Below are 13,075 nucleotides of genomic sequence, written 5' to 3'. Positions count from 1 at the left end.
CAGTCTGGGAGCGGTGGCTCACGCCTGTCATCCCAGCCCTTTGGGAGGCCGACGCGGGCGGATCATCTGAAATAGGGAATTTGAGACCAGTCTGACCAACATGGAAAAACCCTGTCTCTACTAAAAATACAAAATTAGCCAGGTGTGGTGGCACATGCCTGTAATCCCAGCTACTGGGGAGGCAGAGGCTGCGGTGAGCCGAGATCGCGCCATTGCACTCCAGCCTGGGCAACAAGAGCGAAACTCCGTCTCAAAAACAAATAGAAACAAAAACAAAACAAAAACCTTATTACAATCCTATGAACTAGCTACTGTCATTACTGTAATGTAGATGAACCAACTGGGACGTGGACAGTTGACAAAACATCTCCAACCACACACTAGGAATGAGCTGGGATAGGAAACCAGGCACTCTGGCTCTATTACTCCTAATGCCATACACACGAGCTGACTTAGGAGAAAACAGAATGTACTGTTCGCACAATACTAACTGGTTCTACGGCCACTGTTCCTTGCATTTCTTTTTTCCTTCTTGTTAGGAACACGTATCTTTGAAGGAGGTATCATTTCTCCCACAATTCTCCATTTAACGTTTCCTCCAGTGTTAAGCACCACGAAGGCCACTCATAGGCCCAGAGGAGAAGTAATTTGCTTCCTAGAAATCCTCACTGTATGCAGATTCCCTCCCAGAGGAGCCATCAGTTCTCATGGGTGGCACTTTTTCTCCAGCTGATTACACTTTTTTCTGTACCAGTTAATTTTTCCAACTTCTAATTGAATAAAGGCAGTTTTCTTAAAAAAAAAAAAAAAAAGAAAGAGAGAGAACGAAAAACGGAAAGGAAGGAAGGGGAAAGAAAGGAAGGAAGAAATGAAAGGAAGGAAGGAAAGAAACGAGAGGGACAGAAAGAGAAAAAGCAAAGAGAGAAAGAAAGAAAGGAAAGGAAAGTAAGAAATGGAAGGGACCTGCAGAAATGATTCACCACGCACGGCTGACCCTGGGAGGAGCCACGGGTTGAACCAGCGCCTCCCAGGCTGGATGCCCGCCGCGGACACCGCAGACAGTCCCACCCCCGGTGGCGACAGCAACTCTTCTGAATTCCGGAAAGAGCCTTTTCCAGCGGGACCGGAAGCCCGGCGGGGACCGTAGCGGGGACGGACTGACCTACCGACCTTTCTTCCGGGTCCAGAAGGTGATCTCCGTCCGTGCTCAAAATCCAAGAGCCCGGGGCTGTAGGTAGGAGTTAAGTGGGTAGGGTCCCTTAACCAGGGTTGTCCGGTACAGGTGGCGTGTGTTGTTTCGCCTAACGTGTCAGTGGCACAAATCACGCGAACTTCATAAACATTGTGCCTTCGGAAGCCTTTCCAAGATGCATTTAATCCCTGCGTGAGCCCATGTTAGGCATTCACAAAGGCATGTGCGCTGTTCTCTCGGAAGCGGCCGGCCGGCTTCCCCTCCTCGCGCGCGGCTGTGGGTGCAGGTCCTCACGTCCCAGCCTCCCATGGGCCCAAGGCCTTCTGGGCTCCAATTTGAGGCGAAGCCACCCCAGATCCGTAATTTTCTGCAGTGATTTATTTTTATGTTTCAGGTAAGTTCCAAAGCTTCCAGCTCACATTCAGACATTTTCACTAACGCAACTACGTATTGCAACATACTTTTTTCAGATTCCTTGACAAGGATATCCTAGCGGCGAAACAACACCGTACTGGGAGTCAGAACGTCTGGGTTCTAGTCTTGACTGCCATTAACTACCGGTATGACATTGGAGAAGCTTTTTTGACCCTTCTGGATTTCCGTTTCCTTTTCTGTAAAATGAGGAGCTTGGAATAAGTGACAAGTTTCCTTCCAGTTTTGACATTTGGGTTATTGCCTCCAATGTGTCTTTCCAGTTCCTGCCTCAGTTACATATCTGTGCTTTGGTTAATGTCTTGTAGGGTCCTTCCTCCCGTTCCATTAATCTGTGCTCTTCTCAAATCTGGTTTCATACTCATTTAAAAATTATTTTCTCAAGGAATCCTGTGTTTCCCGAGCACTCTACTTGGTCGAGGGGCACAAACGTAAATAAGATTTTTTCTATGTGCCATTCTTAAAAGTATTTAATGTGTGTAAATACTATTGAATGAATTTCCAAATCTTTTTTTTTTTTTTCTTTAGACAGAATCTCACTGTCGCCCAGGCTGGAGTGCAGTGGCGTGATCTCGGCTCACTGCAGTCTCTGCCTCCTGGGTTCAAGCGATTCTCCTGCCTCAGCCTCCCAAGTCGCTGGGATTACAGGCGCCCGCCACCATGCCCGGCTAATTTTTGTACTTTTGGAAAGGGGGGGGTTTCACCATGTTGGCCAGGCTGGTCTCGAACTCCTGACCTCAAGTGATCCGCCCGCCTCGGCCTCCCAAAGTGCTAGGATTACAGGCATGAGCCACCACGCCCGGCCTGAATTTCTAAATCTTAATGAGTTTATTTCGTTGGCATGAAGTCAGATTTTTCCTTGATCTTTACTTGAATAAGCCTTTTAAGGTAAAATGCTTGCTCGATTACACACACATACACAACCTCATAATTGTCCGAAGGTAAAGAAGTTAATGACTTGTGAATATTTTTAACTTATAAGCAATGAATCCTCAAAGCTTATAAGCCAGTACCAAAACATGTGATACGGTTTTAAAATAGCTGATGATAAGGTATATATGTCATCTCATTTTCTCCTCATAGTCTTGTAATAGGAAGGACAGATATTCAAACACTTATTTATTTATTTATTTTTAACAGCGATCTGGAAAATGAGGCCCAAAGGAAACAAGTGACTTGCTGATTCCAGATAACACTTACTGTCAGAGTGAGTGTCCACCTAAGGTTCCTTTGTTGCCTAATAAGATACTGTCTTCACTATACTGTACTTGTTTCCGTTATCATTTCTTTTCTTTTTTTTTTTTTTTTTTTTTTTTTTGAGACAGAGTCTCGCTGTCTCCCAGGCTGGAGTGCAGTGGCGCGGTCTCGGCTCACTGCAGGCTCCGCCCCCCGGGGGTTCCCGCCATTCTCCTGCCTCAGCCTCCGGAGTAGCTGGGACTACAGGCGCTCGCCACGTCGCCCGGCTAATTTTTTTGTATTTTTAGTAGAGACGGGGTTTCACTGTGTTAGCCAGGATGGTCTCGATCTCCTGACCTCGTGATCCGCCCGCCTCGGCCTCCCAGAGTGCTGGGATTACAGGCGTGAGCCACCGCGCCCGGCTCTTTTCTTTCTTTTAAAAAATACTCAGTGTAGGCCAGGCGCGGTGGCTCACGCCTGGAATCCCAGCACTTTGGGAGGCCAAGGCGGATAGATCACCTGAGGTCAGGAGTTCAAGACCAGCCTGACCAACATGGTGAAACCCCGTCTCTACTGAAAATACAAAAAAATTAGCTGGGTGTGCTGGCAGGCATCTGTAATCCCACCGAGTTGGGAGGCTGAGGCAGGAGAATCCCCTGAACCCAGGAGGCGGAGGTTGTAGTGAGCCGAGATCACACCATTGCACTCCAGCCTGAGCGATGAGCAAAACTCCATCTCAAAAAAAAAAAAAAAAAAATTAAGTGTATTCTATTTACCATGTCAGAACCATAAATTTATTATGTCAGAACCATAAAATACACTTTGGGAAGATTGGTTGAAATGTAGCAGGCTAGGTGTGGTGGCTCACGCCTGTAATCCCAGCGCTTTGGCAGGCTGAGGCAGGTGGATCACCTGAGGTCAGGAGTTTGAGACTAGCCTGGCCAACGTGGTAAAATCCGGTGTCTACTAAAAATACAAAAATTAGCCCGACACGGTGGCACACACCTGTAGTTCAAGCTACTTGGGAGGCTAAGGCTGGAGAATCGCTTGAACCCAGGAGGCAGAGGTTGCAGTGGGCTGAGATCACACCACTGAACTCCAGCCTGGGCGACAGAGCGAGACTCCATCTCAAAAAAAAAAAAAAGAGAAAGAAATGTAACATTTAATGGCTGGTTATCTAGCAAAGATCACCCATCCAGAGCCTGAATTTCTTTGGTCACATCAAATAACTATTATCATTTGTGAACAATTTTAAAGAATATCTAGTAGAAAATATCTAGTAGAAAATATATATGTTGTATATAAATATAAAATATAAGCATATTGTAGAAATGCCGTATTATGAGAGAAATCATTTAAAAAAATTTTTTTTTCTTTTTGAGACAGAGTCTCGCACTGTCTCCCAGGCTGGAATGCAGTGGCGTGATCTCGGCTCACTGCAACCTCTGTCTCCCGGGTTCAAGCAATTCTCCTGCCTCAGCCTCCCAAGTAGCTAGGACTACAGGCATGTGCCACCACGCCCAGGTAATTTTTTTGTATTTTTAGTAGAGATGGGGTTTCACCATGTCGGTCAGGCTGGCATCGAACTCCTGACCTCAAATATCTGCCTGCCTTGGCCTCCCACAGTGCTGAGATTACAGGCATGAGCCACTGCGCCTGGCCAAAAATTTTAAGACTTTGTAAAAGTTTATAATTTGTTCAAGATAGCTTTATTGGTTTCTTTAGACAGTGTCACTGTCACCCAGGCTGGAGTTAAGGTAAACACATTGAAATAGTTCATAATTTCCATTCTTTTTTTTTTTTTTGTAATGCTGAAGAATATATGTGTATCTATGGGGCATTGGTTCCAGGACCCCTGCTGCTGCATACCAAAATCTACAGATGTCCAAGTTCCTTATATAAAATGGTGTATATTTACATGTAACCTATTTACATACCGTTGTATACTTTATATCATCTCTAGATTACTTATGATACCTAATACAAAGCAAATGCTATGTAAACAGTATACTTTAGGGAATAATGACAAGGAAAAAAGTGTACATATTCAGTAGAGACAGAACCATCTTTTTAAAAAATTAAAAAAATTTTCGATCCACAATTGTTTGAATCCACAAATGTGGAACACATGGATACAAAGGGCTGATTAGTAATGTTTAATGATATTAAACAATATTCACAATATATTCTTTAGTGTAAAAAGTTGTAAAACAAAATTAATATGACCTTATTTTTGTGAGTAAAATAGATAAAAGCACAAAGAAAAGAGTTGAAGATATATTAAAATATTAACTAAAGTTACTTTTGAGTAGTGAGTAAAAGAAAATCTGTACTGAAGAGTCTAAAAAGCTATACCCACTACTTGGAAATGTACTCTCCATTGAAAAGCAAACAGACAAACAAAAAAAATCTTAAAATGACTTCACAATTTATAGAAATAATTTTGCATATTATTGCAATGAAAGCGTGACCCTAGGTTATAATCAGTCATCGTATGTAGTGTCTGGTGTGCCTGAGATTCATTGTATTGGCAAGCTTGCTTTAACGACAATGAACTGTTTGTGGAATGGACCCTAGCTTATTAAACTTTGAATCAACAATATCAAGCAGAAAGCCTGGCATATGGTACTTAGGAAATGTTTCCTAAGAATAAAACATGTTCTTAATTTTTTTTTTTTTTCAAGACAGAGTTTTGTTCTTGTTGCCTAGGCTGGAGTGCAATGGCATGATCTCGGCTCACTGCAACCTCCAGCTCCCGGGTTCAAGTGATTCTCCTGCCTCAGCCTTCTGGGTAGCTGGGATTGCAGGCACCCGCCACCATGCCTGGCTGATTTTTGTATTTTTAGTAGAGACAGGGTTTCACCACGTTGGCCAGGCTAGTCTCGAACTCCTGACCTGAGGTGATCCGCCCACCTCGGCCTCCCAAAGTGGTGGGATTACAGGCATGAGCCTCCACACCTGGCCGGAAAACATGTTCTTTTTACATTGTTTTTGTCATTCCTGCCCTTAAAAACTGAAAAGCAAAGCCATAGAAATGCAGTCTTGAGAGCAGAGGCAATAGAGGCCACTGGGAGGAAAAGAACTATATTACTAATGAGTTCTGTTACAGTTTTCTCTCAAAAAAACTCTTCTTTCATTCTAAGAATAATACTCAAAAGGCATTATTCAATAAATATTGGGTATCTTCTTCCTACTATAAAGCATCTTTTTTTAGGGGGTGAGATGGGAAGATGGAAAAGTGTTAAGAGTTGAAAGACAATTCCAACTAGAGGAAGTGTGTGCAAAGTTTCAGAGATGAGATGAGAAACCATCAGAGATGACAGGTGGATTACAGTAACAAAAGCTTGAGAGGTAGGAGTGTAGAGACTCTAAGAGTGTAAGAAATAAAGTAAGGCTGGGCATGATGGCTCATGCCTGTAACCTCAGCACTTTGGGAGGCCAAGGTGGATCACTGGATCCCAGGAGTTTGAGACCAGCCTAGACAATGTGGTGAAACACCATCTCTACCAAAAAAAACAAACAAAAAATTATCTGGGCATAGTGGTGCGCACCTGTAGTACCAGCTATTAGGGAGGCTGAGGTGAGAGCATCACCTTAGCCTGGGAGGTCGAGGCTGCAATGAGCTGTGACCACACCACTGCATTCCAGCCTCCAGCCTGGATGATAGAGTGAGACCCAGTTTCAAAAAAGAAGTTTCAGGGTGTTTAACAGAAATGTTATCATTTGGAATTTGCACTTTAGAAACATTACTCTAGTTGTGATTTGGTTAGTTGATATTTCAAGAGTGAAAAAAGAGCCTTTTACAAGTTGTTCAATTCTATCATAGCAGTAACATTAACAGTAATAATAATAGCTAGTATCTAGAGAGTACTTGGTATGGAATCCCATCTCTTGATGAGACTGAGATTTTTCAGGGGAAGAACCCAGTTTTACTCATCGTTGTAAGTCTAGTGAGCTAAGTGTAGCCCAGTGCTATGCATATAGTAAATATCCAATTAATATTTGCTAACTTGATTTGAATATTATTTTAAAACCTTTTTTTTTTTCCAGGAGAAACATGAACCAGAAGCTACTGAAGTTGGAGAACTTGCTACGATTTCACACTATTTATAGGCAACTGCACAGTCTGTGTCAAAGAAGAGCATTAAGACAGTGGAGGCATGGGTTTTCATCTGCTTACCCTGTGTGGACAGCTCAACTGTATGCCTGGCCCTGGCCAACAGATGTGCTCACTGGGGCTGCTTTATCTCAGTATAGGCTTCTAGTAACAAAAAAGGTAGTTAGAGATTTCTTTTTTTTTTTTTGAGGCGGAGTCTCACCCTGTCACCCAGGCTGGAGTGCAGTGGCGCGATCTCGGCTCACTACAAACTGCGCCTCTTGAGTTTAAGTAATTCTCCTGCCTCAGCCTCCTGAGTAGCTGGGGTTACAGGCATTAGCCACCGCACCCGGTATAGTTACAGATTTCTGTAAGTTATTGTATTACTTGGTCTAAAATGAAAGTGCCTAGAACCATGAATAGAAATCCATTTTGAGTATTTTATCATTTACAGAATATTTATTACTTAATGCTCTACTCCAAGCAATAGAGCTTTGTGAGAAAGGGAAGTTCTGGTTAATTGTGTGGTGCTGATGAATTTGGTTCCTTGGAAATCAGTGTAAAACAGTGAATTAAGGATGCAGGATTTTAATTTTAGCTTAAGGTTTAACTACTTATGGGAGTGTTTGTTGGTGGAAATAGTAGCTATGGCCGGATGTGGTGGCTCACGCCTGTTATCCCAGCACTTTAGGAGGCCAAGGCGGGCGGATCACAAGGTCAAGAGATGGAGACCATCCTGGCCAACATGGTGAAACCCCATCGCTACTAAAAATACAAAAATTAGGCCAGGCGTGGTGGCTCGTGCCTGTAAATCACAGCTCTTTGGGAGGCTTAGGCAGGCAGATCACAAGGTCAAGAGTTCAAGACTAGCCTGGCCAACATGGTGAAACCCTGTTTCTACTGAAAATACAAAAATTAGCCAGGCATGGTGGCACATGCCTGTAGTCCCAGCTACTCAGGAGGCTGAGGCAGGAGAATTGCTTGAACCTAGGAGGTGGAGGTTGCAGTGAGCTCAGATTGTGCCACTGCACTCCAGCCTGGGCAACAGAGTTTGACTCTGTCTCAAAAAAAAAAAAAAAAAGAAAAAAAAATACAAAAATTAGCTGGGCCTGGTGGTGCACACCTGTAATCCCAGCTACTGGGGAGGCTGAGGCAGGAGAATGGCTTGAACCCAGGAGGCAGAGGTTGCAGTGAGCTGAGATCGTGCAGCTGCACTCCAGCCTGGGTGACAGAGCAAGACTCTGTCTCAAAAAAAAAAAAAAAAAAGAAAGTAGCTATGATTGTGGTAGATATTTGAGAATAAATCTAAATTGTCACTTAAGTTTTTTCTTCCTTTTTATTTGTATGTTCTGATTTTTTTAATAGGAAGAAAGACCATGGAAATCTCAGTTATCTTCAACAAAATCTAAAAAGGTGGTAGAAGTATGGATTGGAATGACTATTGAGGAACTGGCCAGGGCAATGGAAAAGAACACAGGTGAGTCAGATATTTTTACAAAGCAAAATATGGGAATGTTGGAAGACCGGGCATTTTATTTGCAATGAGATTAAGGCATTGAAAGATTAAAAACTAGACTGGCACTTAAAAAATATATTAAGTCATTATAATAGTCTTCACTTTAAGTCATAATCCTTAGTTAGTTTCTTGACTCTGCCAAATGTACTTCTCCAAGATTTTGCTTTTAATTAAAGTGGAAAAGATTTTCTTACATGAATTAAGTTTTCTTTCTCGGAAGTTTTGTGGGCTATTAGAATAAATCCAAAGAATGTTTTTAGACTGAGGGGCTATACTTACATACTTTCTCTTTTTGTTTTTCTATAATTTTCTTTTTTCTTTCTTTTTTTTTTAGTTTTTTTTTTGAGACAGGGTCTTGCTTTGTCCAGTGTAGTGGCACGATCATGGCTCACTGCAGCCTTGGCTCAAAACAGTCGTTCAGCCTCAGCCTCCTGAGTAGCTGGGTCTACAGGCATGTGCCACTATGCCCAGCTAATTTTTTATTTTTTGTAGAGACAGAGCCTCACTATGTTGTCTAGGCTGGTCTTGAACTCCTGGGTGCAAGTAATCCTTCTGCCTCAACCTCCCAAAGTCCTGGGATTGTAGATATGAGCCACCATGCCTGGCCCGATAATTTTCTGATTTCCTTTTTTTCACTCTTTTTATTATTATTTTTTGAGATGGAGTTTCACTCTTGTCGCCCAGGCTGGAGTGCAGTGGCACGATCTCGGCTCCCTGCAACCTCCGCCTGCCAGGTTCAAGTGATTCTCCTGCCTCAGCCTCCTGAGGAGCTGGGATTACAGGTGTGAGCCACCATGCCTGGCCTGTTTGGCATTTTTAATAATTTTGCAGATGGATTATTCAGTCATTTTATAGCTAGAAAACTTTGAAAATAAATGAATATGGCTATGTCATTCAGAATTTTTCTAAGGAAAATTGTATTGGTGTGGTTTTATAAGTAGTATTGATAATAGGCTTGATTTTTAAAACTTTTTTTCTGAGGCAGAGTCTTGCTCTGTCACCCAGGCTGGAGTGCAGTGGCAGGATCCTGGCTCACTGCAACTCCTGCCTCCCCGGTTCAAGCAATTCTTGTGCCTCAGCCTCCTAAGTAGCTAGGATTACAGGCATATGCCACCACACCCAGCTAATATTCGTATTTTTAGTAGAGACAGAGTTTCACTATGTGGGCCAGGCTGGTGTCGAACTCCTGACCTCAAGTGATCTGCACACCTTAGCCTTCCAAATGCTAGGATTATAGGTGTGAGCCACTGCGCCTGGAAGAACTTTTTATTATTAGCAATTATCAGACAAATATGGTAGCAGAAAGAATGGAATAAGCTTAAATGTATGCATAAGTCAGTGACAATAGATATTTTATTTTATCCATAAATACTTGAGTATGTATCTCTAAAAGATGAGTACTCCTTTTTTTTTTTAAACATGACCCCCTACCCCTATACACAGAGGAACCCATAACCATGATTCTTTAGTATGACTAATAAATAGAATGATTAAAATACAAATTTAGTCTCATGGAGCAGTACTCTAAAACCCAAACTGATTATCTATGATGAAAATAAATGTGTCTATTTGAAGCTTATTTCATATTCAAATCTCTTCTGAATTAAAGATAGTTTTCATGAGGTAATTATTTTTAACTACTGTATACATTAGTGATATGAGTGCATTTATTCCCTCTTCTGGGTCAGTTAAGTAGCTTGATGTAATATTTCTTGTTGCAATATGTTGGACACCTTTCTACATGTAAATATTTATTTAAGTCTTGGATAAAAATAAAATAGTATGTTAATACCATATGCATTTAACACAGAGGGGAAACGATTCTCTCTCTATGTAAGCTACCTCTCAAAAGTTCGGTATAATGTATTGGAAAACTAGAGTATTAGGTATTTTTAGCATTATTAGAAATAGAATTGTACTCATAATTTTTTTTTTTTTTGAACAGAGTTTCACTCTTGTGCAGGCTGGAGTGCAATGGCGTGATCATAGCTCACTGCAACCTCCACCTCTCAGGTTCAAGCAATTCTCCTGCCTCAGCGTCACGAGTAGCTGGGATTACAGGTGCCTAACATGCCTGGCTAATTTTTTTTTTTTTTTTTTTTTTTTGAGACAGAGGCTTGCTCTGTCACCTAGTCTGGAGTGCAGTGGTACGATCTCAGCTCACTGCAACCTCTGTCTCCCGGGTTCAAGCGATTCTCCTGCCTCAGCCTCGCGAGTAGCTGGGACTACAGGCATGCGCCACCACGCCTGGCTAATTTCTGTATTTTTTTTTTTTTTTTTTGAGACGGGGTCTCGCTCTTTTGCCCAGCCCAGAGTGCAGTGGCGCAATCTCGGCTCACTGCAAGCCCCGCCTCCTGGGTTCACGCCATTCTCCTGCCTCAGCCCCCCGAGTAGCTGGGATTACAGGCGCCCGCCACTGCGCCCGGCTAATTTTTTTGTATTTTTAGTAGAGACGAGGTTTCAGCATGTTGGTCTGGCTGGTCTCAAACTCCTGACCTCAGGTGATCCGCCCACCTTAGCCTCCCAAAGTGCTGGGATTACAGACGTGAGCCACTGCGCCTAGCCGCCTTGCTAATTTTTGTATTTTTAGTAGAGATAGGGTTTCACTATGTTGGTCAGGGTGGTCTGGAACTCCTGACCTCAGGTGATCCACCCACCTCAGCTTCCCAAAGTGGTGGGATTACAGATGTGAGCCACTTTGCCTGGCCAACTCATAATTTTTGTTTTGAAATAGCTTTACAGTTCTCTGAGAGCATATTCACATAGTAAATTTGACTTGTATCATTCTTAAAATGTGTTTCCTTGGGAAAGCATGTGGTAGAAAGATAAATAGGAAATGGCTTCTTGGCATTATTGTGGAGTACGATCAGTGGCTTGCTGGTTCTGGCTTGCATCAGCTTGTGAGCTTATTGCTAAATTATAAGGAATTATGTGAGCTGGTTGTTAAACACAACCATTTAAAACAATTAAGTCACAAAGGTAGTGAAAACTCAAAAACTCACTGGCTGGTTGCAGTGGCTCATGTCTGTAATCCCAGCACTTTCAGAGGCTGAGGCAAACATACCGCTTGAGCCCAAGAGTTTGAGATCAGCCTGGGCAACATGATGAAGCCTTGTCTTTACAAAAGAAATACAAAAATTAGCTGGGTATGGTGATGCGAGCCTCTAGTTCCTGCTTCTTGGGAGGCTGAGATGGGAGGACTGCCTGGGAGGCAGAGGTTGCAGTGAGCTGAGATTGTGCCACTCCGCTCCAGCCAGGGCGACAGAGTGAGACCCTGCCTCAGAAAACCCCAAACAAACAAACAAAACCAACTCTTCACTTCCCAGTTATTTTATTGCATTTTACAATTATCTGTGTTCTCAAGGTTATTTATGCCTATCATATCTATATGGTAAAAAAACTATATAGTAGTCTACTACTGTGCATCTTTTCCCAACTCTGCATTCAGTGACTTTATGTTGGTAGCTTGTAATCAACCATGGTGGGCATATTTGCACCATGGAAATTGGAGAATACTGTAAATTAGAGATTTATTTTTGAGAGCATAGTTATTAAACATTTGCCAGCACACCAGTGAATAGGATGTTCTTTTAGTGTAATGTTCTGTTTATCTGAGGATGGCTTTCTTCCTTTTTTTTTTTTTTTCTTGAGACGGAGTCTCACTCTTGCCCAGGCTGGAGTGCAGTGGCGCAGTCTTGGCTCACTGCAACCTCTGCCCCCCGGGTTCAAGAGATTCTCCTGCTTTAACCTGTGGAGCAGCTGGGATTACAGGTGCATGCCACCGTGACCAGCTAATTTTTTGTATTTTTAATGGAGATGGGGTTTCACCGTGTTGGCCAGGCTGGTCTCAAACTCCTCATGTCAGGTGATCTGCCCACCTCGGCCTCCCAAAGTGCTGGGATTATAGGTGTGAGCCACCGCACCTGGCTGCCTTTCTTTCGTATCTACTCTTTAAATATATTTTTATAGGGTGACTGCAAGTCTGGAACATAAAACTACTTATTTCATTATCATCACAGATACATTTATTTATCATCCATAGGGAAACATGACTTGAGTTAAAACAAAGCACATTAAATAAAATGAAAAAGAGAATAAGTAAATATTTTTCCTATATTTCAAGAGTTTTTGGTTTGGGTGCAGTAGCTTTCACCTGTAATTCCAGAACTTTGGGAGGCCAAGGTGGGAGAATTGCTTGACCAGGAGATCAAAACCAACTTGGGCAACATGGCAAGACCCCTTCTCTACAAAAAATTAGTAGGATGTGGTGGTGGCACCTATGGTCCCAGCTACAATGGAGGCCGAGGCAGGAGGATTGCTTGAGCCTGGGAATTTGAGGCTACTGCAGTGAGTTAGGATTGCGCCACTGCACTCTAGCCTGGGCAACAGTGCAAGACCCTGTCTCAAAAAAAATTTTTTTTTTTTTTTGAGATGGAGTCTCGCTCTGTCACCCAGGCTGGAGTGCAGTGGCGTGATCTTGGCTTACTGCAACCTCTGTCTCCCGGGTTCAAGCGATTCTCCTCAGCCTCCTGAGTAGCTTGGACTACAGGCGCTGCCACCATGCCTGGCTAATTTTTGTATTTTTAGTAGAGACAGGGTTTCACCATATTGGCCAGGCTGGTCTTGAACTCCTGACCTCGTGATCTGCCCGCCTCGGCCTCCC

At 42.9% G+C, this 13,075-nt stretch overlaps 1 protein-coding gene across 7 annotated transcripts in view; it reads left to right on the top strand.

Annotated features, from left to right (window-relative positions):
• Positions 1-1,154: 1,154 nt before the first annotated feature.
• Positions 1,155-13,075, top strand: part of MTIF2 (mitochondrial translational initiation factor 2) — a 35,228-nt gene continuing 23,307 nt past the window's right edge. For 3 of the 7 annotated variants that reach the window (XM_030827980.1, XM_030827981.1, XM_030827979.1), the window contains exons 1-3: positions 1,301-1,586; positions 6,851-7,076; positions 8,262-8,373. In XM_030827980.1, the coding sequence (XP_030683840.1) occupies positions 1,393-1,586; positions 6,851-7,076; positions 8,262-8,373 (532 nt within the window). In that variant the 5' untranslated portion in view covers positions 1,301-1,392. Of the gene's footprint in view, positions 1,587-1,662; positions 1,753-2,764; positions 2,832-4,284; positions 4,325-6,850; positions 7,077-8,261; positions 8,374-13,075 lie in introns of those variants that run through there. The other 4 variants (XM_012501191.2, XM_030827982.1, XM_030827983.1 and 1 more) reach the window with 4 other exon arrangements.

This window comes from Nomascus leucogenys, chromosome 14 (genome assembly GCF_006542625.1).
Source record: "Nomascus leucogenys isolate Asia chromosome 14, Asia_NLE_v1, whole genome shotgun sequence".
Classification (NCBI taxonomy): domain Eukaryota; kingdom Metazoa; phylum Chordata; class Mammalia; order Primates; family Hylobatidae; genus Nomascus; species Nomascus leucogenys.
The sequence above is the reverse complement of the archived record's forward strand: the minus strand, read 5'-3'. Positions and strand labels throughout refer to the sequence as shown.